The sequence below is a fragment of the Ornithorhynchus anatinus genome, chromosome 1, assembly GCF_004115215.2.
Source record: "Ornithorhynchus anatinus isolate Pmale09 chromosome 1, mOrnAna1.pri.v4, whole genome shotgun sequence".
In the NCBI taxonomy this organism is placed as follows: Eukaryota; Metazoa; Chordata; class Mammalia; order Monotremata; family Ornithorhynchidae; genus Ornithorhynchus; species Ornithorhynchus anatinus.
Genome location: NC_041728.1, coordinates 20,562,491 through 20,590,392, shown reverse-complemented (window position 1 = coordinate 20,590,392; position 27,902 = coordinate 20,562,491). Strand labels below are relative to the sequence as shown.

General features: G+C 40.3%; 1 protein-coding gene across 6 annotated transcripts in view; it reads right to left on the bottom strand.

The window, feature by feature from the left end:
• Positions 1–27,902, bottom strand: part of SSBP2 (single stranded DNA binding protein 2) — a 294,273-nt gene that overhangs the window by 193,657 nt on the left and 72,714 nt on the right. For all 6 annotated transcript variants that reach the window (XM_039911270.1, XM_007656432.4, XM_039911269.1 and 3 more), the window contains exon 4: positions 21,151–21,235. In XM_039911270.1, the coding sequence (XP_039767204.1) occupies positions 21,151–21,235 (85 nt within the window). The remainder of the gene's footprint in view (positions 1–21,150; positions 21,236–27,902) is intronic.

Genomic DNA, 27,902 nt, shown 5'->3' with positions numbered 1-27,902 from the left:
TTATATGGAAGGGGAAGGAGTTCCAGGCCAGAGGGAGGATGTGGGAAAGGGATCAGTGACGAGATAGATGAGATGGGGTCACAGTGAGCAAGCTGGCGCTAGAGTATTGAAGTGTGTGGGCTGGGCTGTAGTAGGAGATCAGGGAGGCAAGGTGGAAGCAGGAAAGATGATTGAGTGTCTTAAAGCCAATGGTAAGGAGATTCTGTTTGATGAAGAGGCGAATGAGAAACTACTGGAGGTTCTTCTTCTTCTTCTTAATAGTGTTACTACTATGACTGCCAAGTTACAGCCTGGTAAATATCCTCTGTCTTTTCTTCTCCACTCCAACTGTCTGTCCATAGCGCTTTGCTGATTTTGAAAAGCAATCCATAATCATTCACATGTGTTCTTGTCTGTGAGCTCCCAGAATAAAATCATCAGCAGTGCTTAAGTGCTTAACAAATACCACAATCATCATCAATCATCAAACCCTGTGCTAAGCACTCTGGCAATTATAAGACAATAAACTTATGATATGCAGTGTGGCCTAGTGGATAAAGCGCACAGGCCTGGGAGCCGGAGGACCTGGTTTCTAATCTCGGCTCCACCCCTTGCGTGCCTTGTGACCTTGAGAAAATCACTTAACTTCTCTGGGCCTCAGTTTCCTCAACTACAAAATGGGAAGTCAATACCTGTTCTCCCTATTTAGACTGTGAGCTCCATGTAAGATAGGGACTGTAACCGACCTGATTAACTTGTATCCATCCCAGTGTGTAGAACAGCGCTTGACACATAGTAAGCACTTAACGAATACCATAAAAAATATCCAAGTGAAGGATGACGGACACATAGAAAAATAAAAATAGATTACAACCATAAGGGAAAATTTAAAATTCAATCCAAATTAGCAACATGAAAATTTGTAGCTAAAACAATATTTTGAGACAGTTCTCAAGTATCAGAGTTCTAGATAAACTGTCTTTAGTTACAAAGTTTATTTTACTGCAGATGCAAAAAGATTAAATAATAAACGTCTGTTCTGACCTGGACGGCCATATCATCAACAGAAAAACCTTAGGATCTTGATGAACTTCTCAGGGCTGCTAATTTTTTAGTAGTTGCCAGTAGGTCTGGGTAGTTGCAACTACTAAAATGTTTGGCCTACATTATAGTGTAAGGTTTATAAATACTGCCCAGTGATCTTATTCCCTGTAATTCTCTAGTCTCACACATGCAGAAAAGATCACTTCTGCTGTACTTTGCTCTGGTCTGAACTGATTCTAGCTGGTCGTGTTTAATGATGTTCTTCAGTATCAATCAATCAATGGTCTATATTGAGGGCTTACTAGGTGCAGAACACTGCAGAACGTGCTTGGGAGAGTACAATTCCACAGAGTTGGCAGACATAGTTTGTAGATAAGCTTCTTGACCCTTGAGGAGTTTACAATCTAGAGAGAACCTTATACGGGGAGTGAGGAACAAATAGTATTGTGCAGAGGGGTGACAGCAGACATGTTGGGAATATTCCCATTTCAAAATCTCCCACCTCAGCCCTGGCCTCTCTCCCTCTCTGCAGTTTCACATTTCCTCCTGACTTCAGGACATCTCTACTGGATGTCCTGCTTATACCTCAAATTTAACAAGTCCAAAACTGAACTCTTCATCATCCCAGCCAAATTCTGCCCTGCCCGTGACTTTCCTATCCCTGTAGGCAACACTACCATCTTCCCTATCTCACCAGCTCATAACCTTTACATTACCCCAATTCATCTCTCTCATTCAACCCATATAATCCATCTGTCCCCAAATCTTGTCAGTTCTACCTTGACAGCATCTCTAGAATATACCCTTTCCTCTCCATCCAAAATGCTACCACGCTGATCCAAGCACTTATCATATCCTTCCTTGACTACTGCATCCTCCACCTCACTGACCTCTCAGTCTCCTGTCTCTCTCCCCTCTCCAATCCATACTTCAATCTGCTGCCTTGATGATTTTTCCTAAAATATATTCAGTACACCGCACCATTCTTCAAAACCTCCAAGGTTGTCCATCCAAGGGGAAGCAGCGTGGCTCAGTGGAAAGAGCACAAGCTTCGGAGTCAGAGGTCATGGGTTCGACTCCTGGCTCTGCCACTTGTCAGCTATGTGACTGTGGGCAAGTCACTTAACTTCTCTGTGCCTCAGTTACCTCATCTGTAAAATGGGGATTAACTTTGAGCCTCACGTGGGACAACCTGATTACCCTGTATCTCCCCCAGCGCTTAGAACAGTGCTCTGCACATAGTAAGTGCTTAACAAATACAAACACCAACATTATTATCCACTTCTGTATCAAACTGAAACTCCTTACCATTGGCTTCAAAGCTCTCAATTAGCTCTTCCCCCTACCTTACCTCATTGATTCTCTATTACAAGCCAACTCACATCCTTCACTCCTCCAATGTCAACCTACTCTCTGTACCCTGACCTCACCTATCCAGCCACTGACCCCTTGCCCACATCCTCCCTCTTACCTGGAACTCCCTCCCCGTTTATATCTAACAGTCCATCAATCTCCCCATCAGCAAAGCATTCTTAAAATCCCATCCCATCCAAGAGGTCTTCTCTGAGTAAGCCCTCATTTCCCCTGCCGGCCTTTCTCTCCATTTTACCTACGGTCTCAGATTTATATCCCTTAAACACTTGATTATACTCTCCCAAGCACTTAGCACAGTGCTCTGCACAAAGTGAGCACTCAATAAGTACAACTTAATAAATTTACCCCACCATCAGCCCCACAACATCTTACATTCTGCCATTCCCTTTATTTGCAATTTATTTTAACGTCTGTCTACCCTTCTAGACCACAAGCCCCCTGTGGGCAGGGATCACGTTTACCAACTCTGTTGTACTGTACTCCCCCAAACACTTAGGACAGGACTCTGTTTGCAGTAAGTCCTCAATAAATATCATTGATCAATGATTTTAATGCAACTTCCTCTTAATGGTGAAGTTCTTTACAAACATGACTCCTGTGTTACAGGATTGACTATTATATTCTAACCCTGAAGAAACAAAAGCGAATTGCTTAAGTGTTCAAGGAGACAGACTTCTCCTCATAGATGTGCTATATGCTTAAAGAAAAATATGAACAAGATAGCAAAAGTGTTCACTGATGGGTTGCAATAGCAGCCCACAGATTAACCTGGTGCGCAGCAGTGATGGGATGGTTCTCCCTGGGCAAAATCATCATTTAACCATGTGAAGTGAAGAGAAATGAGTTGCTAGGGGTGATAGGTCTTGAAAACAATATCTCTAACCACTAACCAAGACACCAACAGCATGCATCTAAATCAAAAGGGCTGTAGGTCACGACTGGGCAAGATGGACACCCACATACAGAGAACACCTCCAGGAGTAGTGTAAGAGTCTAATACAGAGCACAAAATAGGGTTACAGCAACAACCTTCGTTCAGCTGACGATTTCTAATTCAAGTTCCAACAATGACCTGTGGACAGTCATTTCTTCATACTACCTCTCTGGAGTACCAAAACTTCTCAGAAGTGGTATTGTTGAAAAATACAGTCTATGGCATGAATTCAAATCAGTGAGACTTTGGGCCTGTCCCCCTTCAGCCTAATGGGTAAATCAATGATGGTCGAGCCCCGGCAGACATCAGTCGGTTATGGAGGATGGAGGAGATGGGTATAAAACAGAGGTCAAAGTTTATGTCATTGTGAAAAGCAGGGTCAGAGTGAAATACAGGGCCAACATGATAAAATTCCATTCAAGTAGCTTGCTGATCTGCTGCTTTAGATAATGGTTATCCTGTAGGACAAGTACTGTTCTTTGTTTTGTTTTGTGTTGAGGTTTTTATTGTTTCTGGAATACACTTGAAACTTAAAACAAAAATATTAGAGCCATTAGGTACCCAATGGCTTTTTGAGAACTAGAGCCCAGTTAAAATTGCCAGAGAATACTACCATTTTAGGCCACATGATCATGGATCTTGTCTGACAATACAATAGCATAATATATATTCCGTGGATTACAGGGGAATATATTTCAAACACAGACTGAGAGACTTACACCACCCTTTGTTGTAAACATGAAATGATTGATTAACGATTAGGAAAAACCTCTGAAGTTCTTAAGAGTTGTACGGAGACTAAAAAGCAAATCTTGAGAAACTACATTAAGGGAACCTTTTAGCACTCAAAAACATTTGGCAGCATTACAAGCCAGTCACAATTCTTTAAAAGCTTTTAAAACCCAAGCACAACCTCAAATGGCATATTAATGTTTTTGAAACTTTTTTATTACTTTTTTATTTTAAAACATCAAGAAATTCTGAAGTTCCTCGTTATAGTCATCACACATAATCTTATTAATAATACAAGATCAATTGATCATACAACGTGCAGAGCACTGCACTAAGCGCTAGGGAGATCCAAATAGGCCAATAATCCAGCTGATCCATTTAAAAGAGTTGACCTTAAAATGTTCAACTATAATTAAACATATTACCACAAGCATTCAATAGACAAGAAGTGTTGTTGGTTAGGAAAAAGGAAGAGAAATATTGAGATAAAAACCTGATGACACATGGCCTATGAATTCTGTATATTTACAGAACTCCATCTTCTTCAAAAGGCAGGGAATCAAACATTCAAAGCGAAAAAAATCCAGTATACTAAGGTTGACTATTACAAATTCACTGGGATCAAAGCTTGTCTAGGTACCCAAAACTTCAGGTCCTAAAGCAAAACATCTAAAACATCTAGATGGTTGAATTTGTTCACGTAGCCATTTGCAAAGTAAATAACTTAGTAAATCTTCTGAACTCTGGTGTGACTTGCAAGATGAGCAAAGATGACAAAGAGATGAGGGAAAGGGTTCTGGCAATAGGAAGTGTTCCTAGATGTGGGTACCTTGGGCAAGCCCTGTCCTTCAGCTCATATTGGCAAAAGGCCTCATTGTTCCTGCTTTTCTGCTGTTCCCGCCTTTTCCAATTGGTAACTGTCCATGTCAAGAATGCAATCCAGATCAGCCAAACCACCACAATCATCCATCTGAAGGCTCTACCTGTAGTTGAATGGTAACCATCCAGGGCAGATGATGATCCCATTCATTTCTTAAAGACCTTGGACATGGAGACTCTTGGATCTCCTTCAGGTGTTCATGTCAGTGTCTTAACACCACGACAGTGAAGAAATTCTTCCCTAACGCCAATCAAAATATCTTCTGCTTTAAATTTAAGTCCACTCCCTCTTTCTTGATGGTCCATGTATAGAGGAAACAACTGGTCAGTGCCCTCCCATAAAATAATTTTCATATACTTGGACACAGTTTTTCTGAAGGTAGTTATACTGAAAATAATCTGCTCTTTGTAATGAAATAACTTTAATTTTTTTAAAAACTTTCCCTTTAATCATGTTTGCTACTACTGCCTTGACCTGCTCCAATTTCTCTTTCCAAATTGAGGAGACCAACCTGCAGTGATTCAAACTTGAACTTTGAACCAATACTCTAATAAAAGTCTGACCAAAGCAAAGTACAGAAGAAGGAAGGCATCCTGGCTTTTCCCTATTACATTCCTACCTGTACCTACCACTATCAGAAGCAGCATAGCCCAGTGGATAGAGCAAGGCCCAGGGGGTCAGAAGATCATGGGTTCTAACCCTGGCTCTGCCACTTGTCTGCTCTGTGATCCTGGGCAAGTCACTCCACTTCTGTGGACCTCAGTTACCTCATTTGAAAAACGAGGATTATGACTTTGAGCCCTAGGTGGGACAGGGACTGTGTCCAACCTGATTTGCCTGTATCCTTTCCAGTGCTTAGTACAGTGCCTGGCACATAGTAAGCGCTTGATGAATACCACAATTACTATTATTATTATGATTCCTTTCTAAAAGTACTATTTAGCTGACTCATTAGGGTTGATTTTTCAGGTGTGCATTTATGCATAAGCGTATCACCTTGCAGGGGATGAGAGGGAGGAAGAAAAAGGAGAAAGAGAAGCTGGAGTAGAAGGGATACATATCCGCTGTCTGCCACCGTCACCCCTCCCACTGTCCAAACTACGTCGGCAGCCATTCCATCAAGTTTCCGACAATGGTGGTCCCTCCACCTCAGCCCGGCCAGTGCAGGTCAGCCACCATGGCTCAAGCTGCAGTGGGGACACTCAGGCTCTGGATTAAGCCCAGATCTTAGGGTGACCACACAATTCCCAGAACTGGGGTCTAGAGTTTAAGGATTGTTCAAGGTCTGAACTCCATGGTGCTTTCAGGCTCAGTCTCATCTGCCCCACTTTTCTTCAACTCACCTTTTCAGAGGTCTCCTCTCTTGGTCATTCCTCCCATCAGTGCTATGCTTACTTGACTCTGCCAACCATTTTTATTTCCTTTAGATCTTGGGGAGATCGAATGCGTTCCGACAAATCTACAGTGGGAGGTTTGGCTGGGCCCTATTTCAGGACTGCCCTTCTCAAATGAGGACCTCTGCTCTGCTCACCTTGGTTTAAAATTGTAATAATTTCCTGTATGAACGTAAGACGGATGCATCAGGAGTTCATCACTTTATCAATATCCAGCCTTCGCCTCCACTCATGGGAAAGCTACAGAGAGAATTAAACCAAGGGTGCTTCCTTGTGCAGCAGGGAGACTGACATGATAAATTCTCAGCTATTGGAAGCTGTAGGGAGGTCATCATAACTGACTTCTCATCTTAGCTTATGGGGAAATAAGAGGATAGAGCACATTCTCCCATCCTAAGTCTTTTATTGGTCCTTCTAACTCTCCTTGTTCAACTTCCCCTCTGGAGGTTCTGCCCAGCTACCTCTTCTGATGCGAAGCTTTTTCCATTCCTGACGCCCTTGTGACTCAAAACTGTCCTTACCTACACTGCTAACAATTATGATGATGGAGTCTCTGATCAAAAGCAACAGGTGAGGCTTACAGTAGGATCACAATAATGGTAAAATTTACATTAACATTTATTTTCAAGGCTCTAGATAGGCATCAAGGAAGGTTTATAAAAATATTGCACTGACTAAATTTTAAAAACTGTTCCCAAATACTTTGTTGAGTTAAGAATAGCTAAAATGTACCCTCAGTGCAAGAAAAGATATATCAGAGTTTGGGATAATATTCCCAGATTTCTTCCCTATGCTCAATAGATAAAAATGAATAGTTAATAGCTAATTTAGAAAAACAAGTAAACCCACCTGTTTCACAGTCCTTAATTTTACTAATAAAGTCCAAACCTTGCTGAATTTTCCCCGTGGTACAAGTTACTTACTCTCTTCATGTAAAGATGTCAAAGAGAATATAAAGAAGTATAGGTTCTACTAAAGCTGGTAATAACAATAATAATAATGTTGGTATTTGTTAAGCGCTTATTATGTGCCAAGCACTTTTCTAAGTGCTGGGGTAGATACAAGATAATCAGATTGTCCTATGTGGGGCTCACAGTCTTCATCCTCCTTTCACAGATGAGGGAACTGAGGCACAGAGAAGTTAAGTGACTTGGCCAAGGTCACACAAGGCCGACAAGTGGCAGAGTTGGGAACAGAACCCATGACCTCTGAACTCCCAAGCCCGGACTCTTTCCGGTTGAGGTTGTTAATTAACCTCTGGTAATGAGGTTGTTTGTTCAAAACTAGTCAGCCAATCATATTTACTGAGGACTTTGCTGTGTGCAAAGCACTGTAGTAAGCAGTTGGCAGAGCACAAGGTAACAATGTAATGGACACATTCCACAATGAGTTTACAGTCTAGAGGGGGAAACAGACAAATACAAATAAACACATTTCAGATGTGTACACAAGTGCTGTGGGGCTGGGAGGGGGGAAACTACAGGAAGGTGGAGGAGGAAGCCCTCTTTAATATTTCCTTTTGGAATCAGCAAATATAAATCCTAGCAAAAGTAAAATTCACAGCACATGAAAGTTAGTCTTCTCAGAGAAATAAACTCTACAAAGATCCAATGCAATTCTAATAACTGCTCAAAGACAAGACTACCCTCTCTGAGATTCAGGTCTGCTACTGTACTTATAAAAGATGACACTTATGCAGGACAAAATTCAAAACAACAGAAGATAGAGAGAGTGCATTATGTACAGCCCTGTTGTTAATCCCAGTGAAAAGAGAATGAATGCATTTGATGATGGCATGTGCACGTGGTCCACTACAAATCTGGGGAGAAATAAGGGCATATAAGGACAGAGCAAGAAGGGGCATTGATAAGAAAGTAAGCTGGGGTGACTGGAATTTTCTTGAGCCAAATGATTTTTGAAAACCTCTGGTGAGATACAGAAAACAAGACTAGGGCTGGTTTAATGGTTTCCAAATACCATATACAAATACTTATTCTAAGGAGAAAGCTGATGAGTTGTTCAAAGGTGAACTGATGAGTTTATTAAAGCTGGGCTTACATTTGGCAAGGGAAACTTAAGAATTAAAACAGTTCTCTAGGAAGGAAATGTTGTTAAAACTGGAAGATATTCCCCAGGAAAGTTGTGGAGGATGTATCCTTCCTGGAAATCTTTAAGAATAGTCAGCCGCTGTCACTGATGGTTTAGGGGTGGTCTGCCTAGAGTTAAGTAGCTTGCCTAAAGGATTTTTTGGAGTTCTGTTCAGTTCTATGGCTCTATAAAAAGTGAACCTCAGTTTCGCTGCTGTGATTGGAATAGACAATTTTGTTTGAAAATGGTTGTGGGCAGTACAAACATTTGCTTTGGAATTCTCCACATGAGCTGTTCGGATGCTGCCAAATGAGATGTTTGTTTGCTGAAATGAATGTTTTATTTGAACAAATCCTGCCAGTGAAGACACAGTCTAGGGAGCAGATGTCAATAAAACCTAATAGGGGTTTTCAGTGGGGAAGTAAGAAGTAAAGAGTGCCAGAGTATCTTTCCCCTGAAAAATTCAGCATGGGTTTTTATTGTTTTTGGTTTTTTGAGCAAGCTGTCCAAAGAGTTGCTTGGAGCCAGGACTATCTCTGTCCCTCTTCCCAATTCTCCAAAGCCAAGCAGAAGAGAACAAGAGTACCTCTACAAAACCTATTTCCTCTGCAACTTCTTTCCAGTAGAAATAGGAAGGAAGAAATTGAAGGTGGTTGCCACAACTTCCGATTGGAAAGGAGGGCTTATGGCCTATTAAGGGCTCCACTTTGCATTTGCAGACACATTTTGTCTAGAATTGAACAAGATTCAGCATTTATTTAAAAGGTGCATATGTCTGGGGAAGGAAGTTTATTCCTTCTGCCTGCCAGCCCACAGATTGGGAAATAAAAGCTATTGGAATTGCCTCATTTTCTTAAATGAGTCTCTGAACCTTGTCTTCTCCATAGCTCCCATAACAGGCTCCAGCTGAACAAGGACATGTGAAGGAAACTCTGATGTGTAACCTCCAGGGAAAACCCTACCATAATTATTTTAAAAAGGTAGATTCCCCCTTCCCTCAATTTTTTTTAAAACCTAGATATTTAAAATAACATATTTTACTAACACATTTTGAAGTCTAAATTTAATGAAGCCTAAAGAGATAAATTGATCATCAGAGGTAATCAGACTGTACCTTTAGGTCAGCTCTTTTAAATTTCAGTTTTTCTAGTTGCTTCTTAACAGACTGAGCTCCAAAGTAAATAGTTTTTCCCTTGGCTTGTAAAGTTGTGTTTCGCAGAGTAATAAATTAATGCTTCTGCTTGTTTTGTCTATGAAAGGACACCTTAACAGGAGAAAAACACACATCTTTGTATCTGAGGGCTGGGCTGGTGGAAGATATTTTTGGTCATTGACAAAATATCCAAATATAAACCACTTCATGGATCTTAAAAGAACAACTTCCCTGTGAGAGGGGTGATAAGATATTGAAAGAGTCAGGTAGGAAAAGAACCGCCCATTTCCATTTTAAAGACAAACTAGATAAAATGAAAATCACATGGTCTTTCTCCTAAGTTTCACAACTTACCAAAAGGAAACAATCACTTCCGTAAAATGCCACTATTCTAAAACATCCAGCTGAAAAAAAACTGATCATCCCAGACAAATCTTTCAACTGGTTTAAAATCTTAATAACACACAGAAACCTAATAGATGACAAATCTTTCCCTGATATTTCTGTTGATTCTGCTCTCATGAACAAGAAGGGTGTAGAATTGGACAAGAATCCCACTTTCTAGTAATCAATAATATTTAATGGAACTTACTCAATGCAGAACACTGTAGTAAACAGTAGGAAAAGTGCAGCTGAATTAGTAGATGTGATCCCTGCCCACAAGATTACAATTAAGTGAGGAGGACAAACATTAAAATGAATTATAAGTAGGAGGAAGCAATAGCGTGAAAATATACATGCAAAAATATATATGCATATATACCATAGTAGGGGGATGTGAGTGTCCAAATGCGTTGGGGTGGCATTTGGTGGGGGAATAGGATGTGTACATAGGCCTCCAGGATGAGATGTGATTCAGAAGGATCTTGACACTAGGGAGGGAAGTGGTTTATAATAATAATGATGGTATTTGGTAAGCATTTACTATGTGCCGAGCACTGTTCTAAGCCCTGGTATTTACAAGGTAATCAGGTTGTCCCACACGGGGCTCACATTTGTAATCCCCACTTTACAGATGAGGTAACTAAGGCACAGAGGAGTTAAGTGGCTTGCCCAAGGTCATACAGCAGACGGGTAATGGAGCAGGGATTAGAACTCATGTCCTCTCACTCCCAAGTCCATGTTCTTACCACATCTGCTTATCAGGTGTGAAGGGGGCAAAGGGAGGACATGAGCAAGAGGCTGGTGGCAAGAGAGAAGAGAATGAAGTGAAGTGAGTAGGTTGGCATTAAAAGAACAGAGTGTATAAGCTGGGATATTGTGAGAGAGAAGCGAGGAAAAGTATGTGAAAAGAATTGATTGAGTGCTCTAAAGCCAATAGTCAGGAGTCTCTGATACGAGAGGAATGAGTAATCAAGGGAGGTTTTTGAGAATGGGGGAGACACGTGTAGGGTGATGTTTTTGGGAAATGATCCAAGTAGGAGAGTGAAGTATGGACTGGAGAGCGGAGAGAATGGAAGCAGGGAGAGCGATGAGGAATCTGATGCAGTAATTGAGATATGAAATGACAAGTGTTTGGATCACTGTGGTGGCAGTTTGGTTGGAGTAACATGGCCTAGTGGAACGAGCCTGGGAGTCAGAGGACATAGGTTCTAATCCTGGCTCTGCCACTTGTCTGTTGTGACCTTGGGCAAGTCATTTAACTTTGCTGTGCCTCAGCTTCCTCATTTTTAAAATGGGGATTAAGGCTGTGAGCCCTATGTGGGGCAGGGACTGTGTCCAACCTGATTACTATGTCCTGGCACATAGCAAGTGCTTACAAATACCACAGTTATTATTATTACTACTAGTAGTAGTGAGAGGAAAGGGAGCATTCTGGATGTGGTGGAGGAAGAATCTGCAATATTTGGTGACAGACTGAATGTAAGAGTTGAAATAATAATAATTATGGTGTGTGTTAGGCGCTTACTATGTGCCAGGCATTAGGCGCTGGGGTAGATATAAGATAATTGGTTTGGACACAGTCCCTGTCCCACTTGGGGCTCACAGTCTTAATTCCCATTTTACAGACGAGAGAACTGAGGCACAGAGAGAGAACCAAGGAGTAGTATCCCTTATTGAGTGCCCACTTAGTACAGTGCATGGTGCTAGTAGCTTGGGATGTAAAGAATACAGAACTGATGTGTTCCCTTGACCACAAGGAGATACACTGCACAGGGCAGGTGAATGTCAAAATACTTACCATCGGAGTACACATATACACATGTGTGCTACAGAGAATGTACACAAGAGCTAGAGTTGGCTGAAGGGATGATTTGGCTCAGGAAGCTGGTAAATTAATCAATCATGGAAATCTTGTAGGAGGAGGTTAGGTTTTAGAGGGCAGAGCTGTGGTCTCTTTGCTATGGGGAGGGAGGGAACTTCAAACCAGGGGAACAACATGAGCAAAGTGAAAAAGACAACGAATTGGGGAACAGCTAGTGAAGACAGCAGATACGTAAAGTGAGTGAAGCTGATGGTGAGTTTCTGTTCGATGAGGAGGAGAAGCACAGGAAGCAGGTGGATGGTTTTGAAGAAAGGAGAGATAGAGCCTGAGGTGTGTTTCAGGAAGATGAACGATGCAGCAGCAAGTTAAATAGAAGCTGGGGGAGACTAGTGAGGAGCCTAATGCAATAGACTAACCATGGCAAGGTGACAGTCTTACCATGATGGTAGCAATTTGGGTGGAGAGGAAGGTGCGGGTCCAGGAGATGCCATGCCAGAAGAATCAACAGGATATGGCAGTAGCCTGCAAGCATGAGTTGAACGATACCAAAAAGTCACAGATGACTTCAAGGTTGTGAGTTTCCGGTACAGGAAAGATGGAGGCCTTGTCAACGAGATGAGAAAATCAGGTGGAGGAGAGGATTTTGGAGGGAAGATGAGTTCAGTTTTAGACTTGGAAGAGTCAAGGATAACACCGAGGTCATGGGCTTGAGAGATGCAGAGTGTGGTGATGTTACTAACTGTGATGGGAAAAGTTTAGGTGACGGAGGGGATTTTGGAGGGACATCAGGAGTTTGGTTTTCAGACATGCTGAGTTTAAAGATGCTGGCAGGGCAGCCATGTATAGATTTCCTGGAGGCAGCGGAGGTTGCAAGATTGCAGAGAAAGAGAGGTTAGGGCTAATGAGGAGCATTTGGGAGTCATCAACGTAGAGGTGGTAGTTGAAGTCGTGGGAGTGAGTGAGCTCTCCAGGTCAGTAAGTGTAAATTGAGAATGGTATTAACAGAATAGAAGAAACTAGAGTACGACAGCATTAATTGAGGAGGACTCTCTTCCATTTTTATCTCCTGCTGCTTCAGATGAATATAATGGCAGAGAAAGCATAAGGGCAGTGAACTACGCCAAGTACACATTTAGTGTTTATTTTGTCTTTCACCACACTGAAGAGCTGCTAGTGCTTTAAGAGTGACGGTGTCATATTTGTAAGCCTTAAATTGTTTATATCCTTTGATGCCATATTAATTAAGATTGCTTTACGAGCTATTCTTGTATAGCTGGTGCAGGGGCAGTGGAAGACCTTCACTGCAACAGCACTGCCCCTTTCCAGCTGTTGGGTCTTTATGTGCTGGTGAGAAAGAGGAACATTGGCAAGAGCAGATGGTTTAATGCCAGCCACCATCACGATAATTACCACTTTAACAATTCATGTGTTAAGTCTTACTGGCTGTGTATAAATTGGCACGGTAAATCGTACACCTAATGGCAAAATTTTTAAATACTCAAAGAAACCGGTAACATGAAGAAGGGAACTCTACCACCACACTCAACTGCCACTGCAATTATGCCACTTTGCAGAATTCTGCACAGGCTTCCAATCTTTTATCAAATCAAATTAAAACTCCTGTTTATAGACTTCAATGTCCAGCACTGATTATTTCCATCTTCCACTTCACCTCAACTTCTACTTTCCACTCAAACCAGGCAAACTGCTGCGATCTGTAAATTTTTCCATGTCTCCCCCACTAGATCGTAAGCACCTTGAGGGCAGGGATCAGTTAGTCAACCAATCTTACTGAGTTCTTACTGTGTGCAGAGCACTGTCCTAAATGACTGGGATAGTACAACATAGACACATTCCCCGCCCACAACAAGCCTACAGTCTAGAGGGGAGGACAGACATTAATAGAAATAAAATTACAGATTTGTACATAGGTTCTTTGGGGCTGGGAGGGGGTGATGAATAAAGGGAGCAAGTCGAGGTGATGCAGAAGGGAATGAAAGGAAAGGAAAAGAGGGCATAGGCAGGGAAGGCCTCTTGGAGGAGATGTGCCATCAATAAGGCTTTGAAGGAGGGGAGAGTAATTGTCAGATATGAAGAGGGAGAGAGGTAGGGATCGTGCTTACCAACTCGATTAAATTGTATATTCTTCCATGCACTTAGTACAGTAAGTGCGCAATCAATAGTGTTGGTTGATTCATTCGCTACATTGGTACATTTTACCAAATGTGTAAACTGGTTCGAGACAACAGAAGAGCAGTATGCACAGCACTGTGTGACAAATGGTGGTCATGGAGATAGAATCTTGGTGCAGCTTGTTTTGAAGAGATCTTTGCTCATCGACGTTGTAGCCGACAGGAGGCTGGTTTCACATTCAGACAATGGCAGGAGTCAACTGCATTTTGGCACAGAGCAAATAATACAGCCGAAGCAGGCCGGGGACGGGGGGAGGTGGGAGTGAAGCCTTCCTAGCTTTGCCCAGATTGGTCCCACCTGTACGCTCCCCTTGTGACAAATTTGGGGTAAAGCTCTTCTTAAAGTGATGCAAAAATAGAACTCCCTCCTCCTCCCCATTTTCACCAATTTTCCCTTTTCCTCTTTCCTTCCCCACTCCCTTCTCCTCTTCCCTTCATCAGTTATCTCCCTCTTACTCTCTTCCCTTTTCCTATTACTTTAGCTTTCTCATTTGACAGCTCCTGGTTCCTTGTCCAATAATTTTTCCTTATAAGTGGAGAGAGCACAGGCCTGGGAGTCAGAAAGACTTGGGTTCCAATTCTGGCTTTTCCATGTGTCTGCTGTGTGACCTTGGGCACGTCACTTAACTTCTCTGTACCTCAGTTACCTCATATGTAAAACGGGGATTAAAACTGTGAGCTCCATGTGGGATGTGGACTGTATCCAACCTGATTATCTCATATCTACCTCAACGCTTAGTAGAGTCCCTTGCACATAGTAAGCACTTAAATACCATACCAAAAAAATCCCTAGTCCAAGAAGTTACCCCATGTCAAGAGATGTTAAACAGTTTTATCCCAATTTTCCAAAAGCATTCTTTCCAAAAGAATACTATCTTTGATGTCATGGCTCTCTGCTAAATGATTTACAGGTGAAAAGAAAACAGAAACTTCAAAGCATTTATCAAAAAGCTGTTTTGTAAAGCAATATACTACCTAAAAGATACATGATAGTTCTCTAAAATGAGTGTCTGGCCCATAAAATAACTCAAGTTTTGACTTACTTTGACTCTTACTGTTGCCACCATAAACATTTGGTTGACTATCTTGGTAACTAACAGACATTAGTTAAGATTTACCTTAATGAGCCATTTACCAAATGGAAACCAAAAGATTTCATCACAAACCGCAGAGAAAAGGGATAAAAAAAAGGCTTAACATATCAATATATTACTCCAGCAAAATTGCTAAGTTAAAGCCAATTTCCATTTTCCATGTTTTAGATAAGGATATATAGAGTTTTATAAATAACTGATTTTTTAGCTTAGAAAATAGTAATGACTTTTGGAAGTGCCTTTAGCAGCCTTCTCTTCACTATGCCATGTGCCTACAGGAGGAAAGTCTACCTTTTCTGATTTTCCTGAAATCCCTTTGTGAGCAAGAAGAGACAGGAACAAAGGTAAGACAGATTTATATCCAAGCAGAGATAGCAACAGTATTTACAGAACATCCATTGGGCACAATGGACTATTCTAAACGGTGGGAAGTGACAAAATCCTTGCTCAAGAAAGGAAACACACTTAGTATGCAGAGGGCATGAAAATTTTATAAAGTTCGGGCATTTGTGCAAGTGGAATATGATCATTAAAAATCTATGCCTTTTTTCTTTATTGTAATTTTCTTACATGGAGTGAATCTGACAGAAAATTTCAATAATCCTAAATTTCAAAGTGGAAAGCAAAAGAAAAAGTGATAAAATGCTGTTTTGTAGAAAATACTGAACTTGAAGTTATTTCCTTTTTCTTGTTTCATAAATTATCTGATGTGCTCAAAACAGTGTCATTTTCATGAAAACACAATTAAAAAATTTAAATAGTACAACTTCCAGAGAAAATAGGATATTTTAATTAAGAAGTTCTTTCTTCTTAATTGAGATTCCTTTAAAATGAGAAAAGTAGATAGTAGTGCTGCTCATAATTAAACAGCATGGCCTAGTAGAAAGAGGATGAACCTGGGAGTCAGAGACCTGAGTTCTACTCCCAGCTCTGCCTGCCCATCATGTGACCACTGGCAAGTCACTTAACCCTCCTGTGCATCAGTTTCCTCATCTGTAAAATGGGCTTCAATAATGTTTTCCCACCTACTTTTACTGAAGTGGAACAGGGTCTGTGTCCTATCTAATTATCTCCTTTCAAGTCCAGAGCTTAGTCTAGTGCTTAGCACACAGTCAATACATAACAAATGTTATGAGAAGCAGTGTTATGAGAACAATGTTATGAGAACAAATGAGAAGCAGAATGGCTCAGTGGAAAGAGCACTGGCTTGGGAGTCAGAGGTCATTGGTTCTAACCCCAGCTCTGTCACTTGTCAGCTGTGTGACTTTGGGCAAGTCATTTGCCACTTGTCAGCTGTGTGACTGTGGGCAAGTCACTTAACTTCTCTGTGCCTCAGTTCCCTCATCTGTAAAATGGGGACTGTGAGCCTCACGTGGGACAACCTGATTACCCTGTATCTACCCCAGCGCTTAGAACAGTGCTCTGCACATAGTAAGTGCTTAACAAATAGCACCGTTATTATTATTTAACTTCTCTGGGCCTCAGTTACCTTATCTGTAAAATGGGGATTAAGACTGTGAGCCCCATGTGGGATAACCTGATCACCTAGTATCCCCCCAGTGCTTACAACAGTGCTTTGCACATAGTAAGTGCTTAACAAATACTATCATCACCACTATAAACAAATGTTACAATTCAATAAACTTTCTTATATCTAATCTCTTATCTAACTCTGGTTTCTTTTTCTTTTTCCAATGTTTTTCTTGAAGGAATTACAAAATCCATTGGTTTCCAATGGCCCCTTCTCTTTTTCACTACAGAAATTGAGTTGTTCTAGAAATCTGCAAGATCCCCTTATCACTACCTCCATCTTTCACTTCTGACAGCTTAGAAGATAAATTTCTTTTCAGAAATACTCAGAGGTAGCACAGAGAGCAACTTATAATGTTACTTAGAAACCACTCATGATACTGATGACCTAAATATTGGAGGCCCAGCTGTGGGGTTATACAATATTGTATTTGCCATAAATGAAATCAGTTAGTGCCTTCTAAAATGATACGTGATAAAAAGCCCACCACATATGAGTATCTGCACATACATTCAAATATACGCAATTTTGTTCAAAGGCTTAGTATATCCTGAAAGACATACTGATAAACATAATTCCATTTAATTTAGTGCTCCCACCTTATTGGTAAGAAAGAGTCCACAAAATGTGCATGTGACTATGCTTCATAGAACTGTGTACAAAGTACAGGAGATAATACCTTTCCTCATGCCTTGGGCACTTGGATTTCAAATTTTAACTTGAAATTTTAACCTGGCTTCAACCAGGAAAACAGCAACCCTACCTAATGTAAGTATTCATTTATTTTTCAAGTAGGGTCTTTGTTTATGCTGATGATGAAACAGAGTGATTACATGTAATATTAAATTTGTTATTTCACAGAAATCAGAGACAGAAACAGCCTGTTAGCTTGTGCCATGCATCATGACTATAGATTTTACACCGTGGGACCACAGGATTTTCCAAACCAGGGAAATATTTTCCTAAATCAACAAGTAGTTGTCTTCAAATCACTACTTCCCAGAATGTGAATAAAATGTAAAACTACCTTCCGTTGATTCTTTTATATATATAAAATCTGAAATATTCTCAAGCCACAAATATCTACATGTATATTACTAAAACATGATATAATCCAGTTCAAAAGTTCTTAAAGTGGCTTCATAGCCAATAATTCAACAGCAGCTACACTTACAAAAAATTAAATCATTTTTGGTTAATACACAATATTTTTCAGTTCTGACCCAGGAGCATTTCACAGAGATCATCTCTCATAAGTATGCACGTTGAACTCTAAATAAGATTTACATTCTCATTCTTGTACAATATTATATCAATGGATAAGGCTACATAAACATCATATATATGTAAAAACACACCTCTATATAGATGCATAAAAATATAATTTTTCCTGATTTAAGAATAAATTGCAAATGTAGCAAGGATTGGTGCAGTATCAAAATCCAAAAGCTGTCATACTATTGTAAAAAATATTTGGCAATCACCACTCCCATAGTGCACAAGAATAGGAAGCCTTAACACAAATATCATTTTTGGGCCAGAGACACGAGCAAATGTATGCAAATGTGCTATATTATATGCTCCAGGATGTCTCCATTCCACTTCATTTTAATTGTCTACATGGCCTAAATGAAATGGAGTGAGAACAAACCATGAATTTCTTGAGGTTATTTGTTTTACTGCTCAAAAGGTTAGCAGTATTTCCTTCAGCTAAGATGCTTCAGTAGCAGCAGAGGGCTTCAGGCCAGTAGCTGTAAAATCCAACACAAGGACACTGTGGGGCAAGGGGAGGGAGAGGAGAAATAATGAAGAAAAGCAAAGAAACAAAAAAGAAGGGAACAAATAGTCTAAAAGACCACCATAGGAAATGACCTTAAAAAAAAATTGCAGCAGGAACCATTTGAATCCTTTCCCCCTGCCACTACCATTTCCCAGCTAATCTATCCATGTTGGTTTTTTTATGTTAGCCATTTTTTATAATCCTTCTTTTCTTTCTTTGGAAGACTAAAACTAGCTGGCTATTTCCAGTAGATAGAAGTAGTCTTTGCTTTCAAGTAGGAAGCTAAAGAAAACTTTATAGTGTTGACATTGTTTCATAGGAGAGTATTCAAATGATCAGTTAGCAAAATCAATTGATTAGAATTTTCCTGGAAGGTATCCGATTCTACATGCAACCTGAGGGACTTGTACTAACAGGCTACACGCATAGCCATTCTACACCTGTCAGCTGCAAAAATCAAAGAACTCATATTTTATGAAGGTATTTAAATAATCTTGGCTAGTCTTAATACTTGAACCTCCTACCTAGTCTGCAATTAGATTTTTTTAAATTCCAAAAGGACACACTCCTCTTTTCATTTATCTCTTTTTCTTTGCTTCGGGTCACACAAAATGCTCAAGGACTTTTACATTCACATCAAGGGATTTGAACATAGAAATTTAAACTCTGGTTTAGTGCTTCTTCCAATTATTTTGGAAATAAGAATTGAAAAATGAAAGACAATTATATTTTAAACTGAAGCACTATGAAGAATAGGTTATTGTAAAGTCCATGTAAAATAAAAGTTGCACTAGTGAAGTCAGGGAAGTAATATGGAAGACGAAGGGTAGAGAGTAAAATCTGCCACACTGATGAATTGCTAACCTAATGGTTATTTATTAATTTTTTTCTCCTGGAATGTTGGATGTCACTAATCAGAAGATCATTTTCTTACTAACATATGGGTTTGGGCCCCAAATTGTGATTATTAGTATATTATTTAAACTACAAAAGTGTATTTACACAATGGCTACACAATTAAATTCCTCTCCAGTACTTCCAATCTATTGTTCACACCTACCCAGGAAATCCTCCCACGTCCATCAGGAAAATTCCTTACTAAACAGATGGGCTGTGTACCATGCCCTAAAGGCCAGTAATTTGGGGATGTGTCGAATCAAAGGAGAAGCAAATTCCAAAAGCCTGGATCACCTAACCAAAATTTCCTGTATCTAAACCAAGGGCTTAATCATGGCTATATTAGGGACTCTGGCTAATCTGGCTAAGGGACTCAGAGTTTCCTTTTCTTTACCAAATTCATCTGTTCGTTCATTCGAAATTGTCTTATGTATAGTATTAGTTCTCAATTCACACCCATTAGATAAATTTACAGTTTACAACTGATAAGCTTCATTCCTAAATATAATCAAACCTAAGTTAAATCAAGTAGCCACTTAGTAGTTATTGCTCTTCTCAATATGTGTTTCCATTTACTTTCTCCCTCAGTGACAATAAAAAGATACAAAGCAGCATTGCCTAATGGAAAGAACCTGGGCCTGGGAGTCGGAAGGAGCTGGGTTCTAATCCCAGTTCTGCCACTTGTCTGTTTGCCCTTGGGCAAATCACTTAACCTCTCTGTTCTTCATTTCCCTCACCCATAAAATGGGGATTTAGGCTCCAAACTCCATGTGGGGCAGGAAATGTGTCCAACCTGATTATCTCATATTTACCCCAGCACTAGGAACAGTACCTAGCACATATATGTGCTTAACAAATACTATTAAAAAAGGCTCATGTCCAAGCAAATCATCACTTATTTATCCCTGAAATAAAGGGATAAAAAGAAATAAAATAAGCATTGGGTTTAAATAAAGCTAATTATATTCATAAGAGCTTCTAAGATTTTTTAATACAAAGAGAAACATTCAGGCCTACATTCTGTCTCAAAATGTTTGCAGATAGAACTATTTGGACATATAAACAAGAATACGTGCAAGAAAAGTAGATGACTTTGCCCTCAAATATGTTATACGAATGGGAACTGTTCTTGAAACATGTACGCTCATTATGGGTAGGCAGCATGTCCACTAATTCTGTTTTTATTGTACTCTCCCACGCGCTAAGAACAGAGCTCTGCACAAAGTAAGCACTCAAGAAATACCACTGATTGATTCATATTGGAGCAAGCAAACGTCTGCTTGCCTTGATAAACATGTGGTTGTCCTATTGATTTTTCAATAACTAAGACAAACCATCGGTTCTCACGAAAGGCCCTGCCTCCCCCCTTAAGTTTATCCTTGACATCGAAACAACGCACTCAACCCTAACAACCATAGCAATGAGGAGACTCATTCTCCACCACATTGTCAATTCTCTTCATCTCATGAGATTATCCATAAGTATGTTTATTGCTGAGAGCTAAATTTAATCAGAAGTTGATCATTTTCAGGAACACTTTTGTGTAATAAGAATTTGAAATAAAATTGTGTGAATATCAGAAAAACAATGTGTACAAATTACTAGCTGCTGGTACCTTTTTTCAAGACTTTCTTTTAATAGTAGTTTGGTATTGGGGTATCTGCTTCATTCTCAACATGTCTCTCCTGACAAAGATATTGGCATTTGCAATGAAAAGATGAAAAGGAGACCCAGCCAGTCTTTGGGAAGAAAATGATCTGAAGAACAACTGCTTTCTCAAATTCTAATGCAAAAAAAAAGACCTCTTGCTTTCTCAAGCCACCACTTTAATAAGAATGTCAACATAATTTTGCAAAATGATACATCACTTACATAATCATGGAAAGCCTTCGCTTCACTTGAATGTTCACATGTTTCTCGTCTTTCTGGAGCTGCACAGTAGAGATCCCAAAATACACTAAAAGAAAAAAAATAAGCCTTAGGCAAAGTAGGAAAAATTATATTGGGCCAGAAGAGGCAAAGACCATTCTTCACTTGTTTTTGAATGACACTTTTTCCAAAGACTTTAGAAAGAAGCCATTTGTCCCCTTCAGATCATTTTTTGAACAATCACTTCTTCCAGTAGGAAGGGTTCATATTTAGGCACAATTAAGGGATTTAGATCCCAGAAACCTCCTTTCAATATCTTTCCCAAGACTGTTTTCTAGACCACAAAAGAGTATAATTATTTTATTACACTAAAAACATCTAATGGTGCATTTCTGTAGGTTGCTAAGAGCACTTTATAGAGGATATCTAATTAATTTGAAAAGCATTCCATGAAGTAACACACCGAGAAGCAGCATGACCTGGTGGCTAGAGTACAGGCCTAGGAGTCAGAAAGGCCTGGGTTCTAAGCCCAGATCTGCCACTTGTTTGTTGTGTGAACTTGGGTAAGTCACTTCACTTCTCTGAGTCTCAGTTACCTCATCTGTAAAATGGGGATTAAGACTGTGAGCCCTGTGGAGGACATGGATGGTGTCCAACCTGATTAGCTTGTATCTGCTACCCCAGAACTTAGTTCAGGGCCTGGAACAAGGTAAGCGCTTAACAAATACCATAAAAAAAACCCCATAACCCCATTCTCATATTTACATTGTACTCGAAAGGAATAAAATCCTAGTCTTAACTCTTAACTCAATCCTTTGACACTAAAACAACTTTTCTTTATTTACAAACACAGTTTAAGTTTTCCCATACTGGTACTGAAAATCCTAGTAAGAACTGTGAATTGGTTCCATGGAAATAGGGTGTTAAGTGAAAGAGTGCTAAATGAAGGATAGCTTCCTATAGAAACTATATATAAAACAATCTCCTGGATTCCCAAAATCCATGTACACTTCTGAATTAAGCATATTCTTGAAGAGGTTAAAAACACAATAGGGTAGACCGTAATTATCTTAGATGAAGATGACCAAACCGCGATGTACCCATAAACTATAATAAAAGAGTATTCATTTAAACAAATTAAATGTTAAAAGAAGCACACCTTCAAAAAAAACACACGGTTAACCAAAAACTATTTTTTATATTAATTTCATGATACTCACCTGATACCAGATAGATCAGCATATCTAATTTAACTGACTGACTTAAGCTCTTGAAATGTCTGATATTTGTAGCATCTGACACTCGTTTATATTCCACCTGTTAGCATCCTCTTTTACCCACAGCTTCTGCTCAAAGAACTACCTGATTGCTGGGTTCCAGAGACTACATACCCCTACAGCTCCCCAGTGAGCTGCTACTATATTGCATTGATTTGAGATATTCTGTACCATCCATGCTGAGTAAAAGTGCTGTATATCTGCTGCAAAAGAATGCTATCATTAAAATAGTGTGGTAAGGAATATAGGCATTAAAATTCAATATAAAATGCTAAAAGAAGTATGTTAGAATTCAGCTGCATAACACATTGTATGAAAATTGCTAAGTACGGATTCATTTCATCACTGTTACATAATATATCTCAAACCAGACTGCTAGCACATGTGGACCAATATTTGAGCCTTTGAGGGAAAGACACCAAGAGGAAACAGTCTGAAGACCTTAGTGACATTACAGGCAAAATCTGTAAATCCAAATCTTTGTTCTCTCCTGTATCCTGATCCTCAGATACCTCCCTATCCTTTCTTTCTTCAACATCAAGGGTATTTACTGAACACTTACTATGTACAAAGCACTTGGGAGCGTACGATAGAATTGGTAGGCACGTTCCCTGCCTTCAACAAGCTTACTGTCTAGAGAGGGAAACGGACATTAATATAAATAATTTATATCATTTATAGACGGGTACAAAAGTGCTGTGCCTGTACTCCTGCCTTTCCTTGTTCTCCGATGTTTTTCCTTTTTCCTAAATCTCCCTCCTTTTTTTTTTTTTTATTTTTTTACCCACTAGAGTTCTTTGCCAACTACTTTTCCTTTTTTTTCCTCTCAATTCCCTCATGCATTCCTCTTCCGGCTCTTTGTTCTCCATCTCTCTTCTCAATTGTGCTGTTCAGTCACTTTCCTAACCCCCCTTAGTGGAGCCTGAGTGAAAAGGCTGTTTTTTAAAAGTGGTGGTGGTGTTGGAAAGAAGTGACTGAGGTGGAAAAAGAGGTCAAACTGTAGCCAAAGGAAAAGGTGAGGATAAGGTAGTATTCCCTTGCCTGCTTCTTGAAAAACAGACTTCTTGTAACTTCTTGTACATTTCTTCCTCTCCCTTTCCCACACATACAAGGTATCAGGATTTCATTCATTCAATCGTATTTCATTTAATCAATCGTATTTATTGAGCATTTACTGTGTGCGTAGCACTTTACTAAGCTCTTGGAAAGTACAATTCAGCAATAAAGAGAGGCAATCCCTGTCCACACAGGGCTTACAGTCCAGATTTGCTGAGAGATATCTAAGTTTTTCCTTTGGTTGGAAACTTGAAACACAACTCAATTCTCTGCTGAGGACTGGTGTGAAAGAGCCCCACAAAAGTCATTTTCCAATACTTAGTAAATACACAGGTTGCTCTCTTAAAAGGATAGCATTAGTCATAACAGCGGCTTAGTGACCCTCCAAAATAATTCATCATTACCTGATTGGCAGACACTGAGCTTCTGTTTTTGTAAATCAAATATTTAAGTATTAACATTCTACTAGGGTACCAGGATATATACTACTTAGTTATAATTCCTGATCATTGCGATCATTTTGACCAATTTACCGAGCTACTGGTTTGATTCCCAGAACACGCTGGTATGTATTCCTGTTATCTTGTAGCTGGGAAAATGATGAGGATTGCTTTGTTTCTTGTTCTGATATGTCACTAATAAGTGTGAAGAAGAGACAGTTGAAGAGAAATGTACCTTTGCTCCAGGCGGAGGCACCAAATTTAAAAGTATTGTGGAGACAGGAAGTAGTATAACTTCATTCATAGAGGTGACTCAACTGATTGAGTGAACACCTGCACCAACTCCCTCAAAGAACAAGCTGGATCCAATGCAAAGGCTTCTAGAGTGGCTCTGGGGGAAAACTAAGTCCCGCAGGAAATCAGGCAGACGGGCCCGCCTCTCACCTCCTTTCAAAATCTATCCTCCTCTGCCTGTTCTTTAGACACTAGGCTGTAAGCTCTTTGTGGGCATGGAAGGTATCCGTTATACTACACTCTCCCAAGCACTTAGTGAAGTGCTCTGAAAACAATAAGTGCTCAATAAGTACAAGTGACTGACTGACCCATTCTTTCACACGATATTAAACTACTTGTCCCACCCTTCGTTTCTCCTTGGCCACTAACTTCAGTGACTCACTCACCAATGACTCCTTCCTCTCTGGTTTCAAAAATGTCCACATAACTCCTCTAAAAGAAAACAAAAACTCCTTTGACCCCACTGCAACCTCTAGCTATCGTCTCATATCCCTCTTACCATTCCTTTCCAGACTCCTTGCCTGAGTTGTTTACATCCTCTGCCTCTACTTCCTCTCCTCTGATTTTCTCCTCAACCACCTGCAATCTGACTTCTATTGCCTCCACTTTACCAAAAATGGAGGTTTCTCTAAGTGACCTTCCCTTTGCTAAACCCAACTTTCCTATAACTCTCAGCAGCTTTCTTCTGGAAATTTGAACCTTGGCTTCGCTGACACCATCCTCTCTGGGTTTTCTACCTTCCTCTCTAAGTGCTTCTTCTCAGTTTTTTTCACCAGTTCAATCAATGGTATTTACTGAGTGCTTACTGTGGGCAGAGTATTATATTAAGTCCCTGGAAATGTACAATAGACTTGCTGAACAACCCTGAGCTTAAACCTCTTTTGCCTCTCACCCCACACCAGTGGAGGTTCTTCGAGACTCCATTCTGGGTCCCTTTCTATTCTCCGTTCACACCCACTCCCTTGGTTAGCTCATCCACGGCCAACAGTTTCAAGGATGACTCCCAAATCTTTACCTCTGCAGTTCCAACCTCTCTCCTTCTTTGCAATCCTGCATTTTCTCCTGCCTTCGGGACATGTTTACAAGGATGTCCCTCAAACATCCCCATTTTGCCATCCAGACCCACTCCTCTCCCGACTTCCAATTATGGTCAACACCACCACCATCCTCCCTGCTTCACAGCCCCAAAACCTTGTCATTGCCTTTAACTCATCTCTCTTTTCAACCACCATTATTCAGCCAGTCACCAAATCATGTCGATGCTAACTCCACAACCTGTCCCTTCCAAGTTGGCTGGTCCAAGCACTTATTATATGCCATCTCAACTACTGTATCAGCCTCCTTGCTGACCTCATTGACTCCAGCCTTTCTCGCCTCCAGTCCAAAATGTTGGTTTTGGAAACTAATGATAATGATGGAACTTGTTAAGCACATACTACGTGCAAAGCACTGTTCTAAGCCCTGGGGCAGACATAAGGTAGTCAGGGTGTCCCACATAAGGCTCACAGGCTTCATCCCCATTTTACAGACAAGGGAACTGAGGCCCAGGGAAGTTAAGTGATTTACCCAAAGTCACAGAGCTGACAAGTGCTGAAGCGGAATTAGAACCCATTATCTCTGACTCCCAAGCCCAGGCTCTTTCCACTAAGCCACATTCTTCTCCAAACTAGAATGTGAGGCTCTAGACACAGTTGAAGGCATAGACATAGTGATTCTTCTTTACCTGGGAATTACAGAAATAATTTACCTAGCTATGGGTTTTGCTCTCTTACTGAGAATCTCCTCCATTAGCAGGAATATCAGAAATCAGTTTCTATTTACTCCTAATCATTGTTGTTAAATGTACTGAGCTTTAACGAGTAGTGGGATAAATACAAGATAAATGGTATTACTGTTTTGTTATTTCTAGGTGATTTCATAAATGCAATCTGCTTATTTAGTTACTAACCTATAAAACAGTTCCGTATTGCTAGTCTCTTTTTTATGAATGAGGAAATGGAGATTGCCAAAAGTTGAATGATTTGCCTATGGTCATACTGAAAGTCAGCAACAGCACTAAAACTACAACCCAGAGTTCCTAAATCCCAGTCCTTTGGTTAGTCCACTGAGTCATTCTGATTCTCTAGGTGTATTTTTTTTTTTTAGAAAACTTTTGAGAAAATTTACCACACATTACTGGGCATTGTACTTTCTCAAGTGCTTACTGATCGTTCTGCACCCAAACTCAATAAATATCAACCGATCATATTTATTGAGTGCTTTCTCTGCACAGAGCACTACATTAAGCACTTAGGAGAGTACAATATAAGAGTTGATAGACCCATTCCCTGCACACAACCACTAATTCATTCACTGAATAAGCACAAAAAGAAGTGAAAATGCAAAATACTGCCTACCAACTCTGTGATAATCTCCAAAGCACATAGAACAGTGCTCCACACATGGTAAGCACTCAATATATAAGGTTGATAATAAGAAAACTGACAATCATTATACTTATATTTAGGTCCACCTAGGCCACCGTCACAGTGATATTTAACTCCTTACAACAACAAAACAGTTTTTTTCATAAGCAAGAGGACTTCAAATCTTCAAATTAGAGAAGCAGTGTAGTCTGGTGGCTAGAGCACAGGACTGAGAGGCAGAAAGACCCGGGTTCCAATCACAGCTCCACCCTTTGTCTGCTGTGTGACCATGGGCATGTCACTTAACTTCTCTGGGCCTTAGTTACCTCATCTGAAAAATGAGGATTGATACTGGAAGCCCTATGTGGGACACAGACTGTTTCTAATCTGATTATCTTGGATCTACCCCAGCACTTAATACAGTGTCTGGCCCATAGTAAGCGCTTAATAAATACCATAATAAAAAATTCAATATCCCACACCTACCATTGGCTCCTGGGTGTGTCTACAGTAGTAAAATAAGGAAACCCACAAGTATACCATAACTGATTAAAGTCCCCTCCACTCTGGACAACTGGAAGCAGGGGTGCCAAATTTTCATTTAGATGTTAGAGAGAGGAGGGGTTGGGTGTGTAGAAGGGGACAGATAAGGATGGGGCTTGGCCATAAGCCAGACTTTAAAGAGAGAAGCAGCCTGGCTTAGTGGATAGACCATGGGCCTGGGAGACAGGAGGACTTGGGTTCTAATCTTGACTCTGCCACTTGTCTGCTGTGTGAACTTGGGCATGGCACTAAATTGCTCTGTGCCTCAGTTACCTCATCTGTAAAATGGGGATTAAGACCGTGAGCCCCATGTGGGACATGGACTGTGTCCAATCTGACTACTTTGTATCCTCCCCAGTGCTTAGAATAGTGCCTGGCACACAATATGTGCTTAATACATGCCATTTAGGCAAGCAGGTCAGAAGGACCCAATTTGGGGGGTTTTCAGTCCCTCATTAGCTGTTGGGGCCTCGTCATTGATCTGGGTTCAGCAAAGCTGAGGTATCAATCCTCAAAAAGGCATGGGGCACGAACAATGACTTTATTCCCACAGCAGTAAACCCATGGGTACAACCATCCCCATCACCTCCATGGAACTGGCACCTAAGGTGGTAAGGTGGTTTCAATAGAGAGCAGTGAAAAATGGGACAGCCTCAAACAATGTATTAATGGCAAACTGAATTCCTGGCAATAGGATGGATACTTTGTTTTCATCCATTTAACAGGGTGCTGAAAGATGA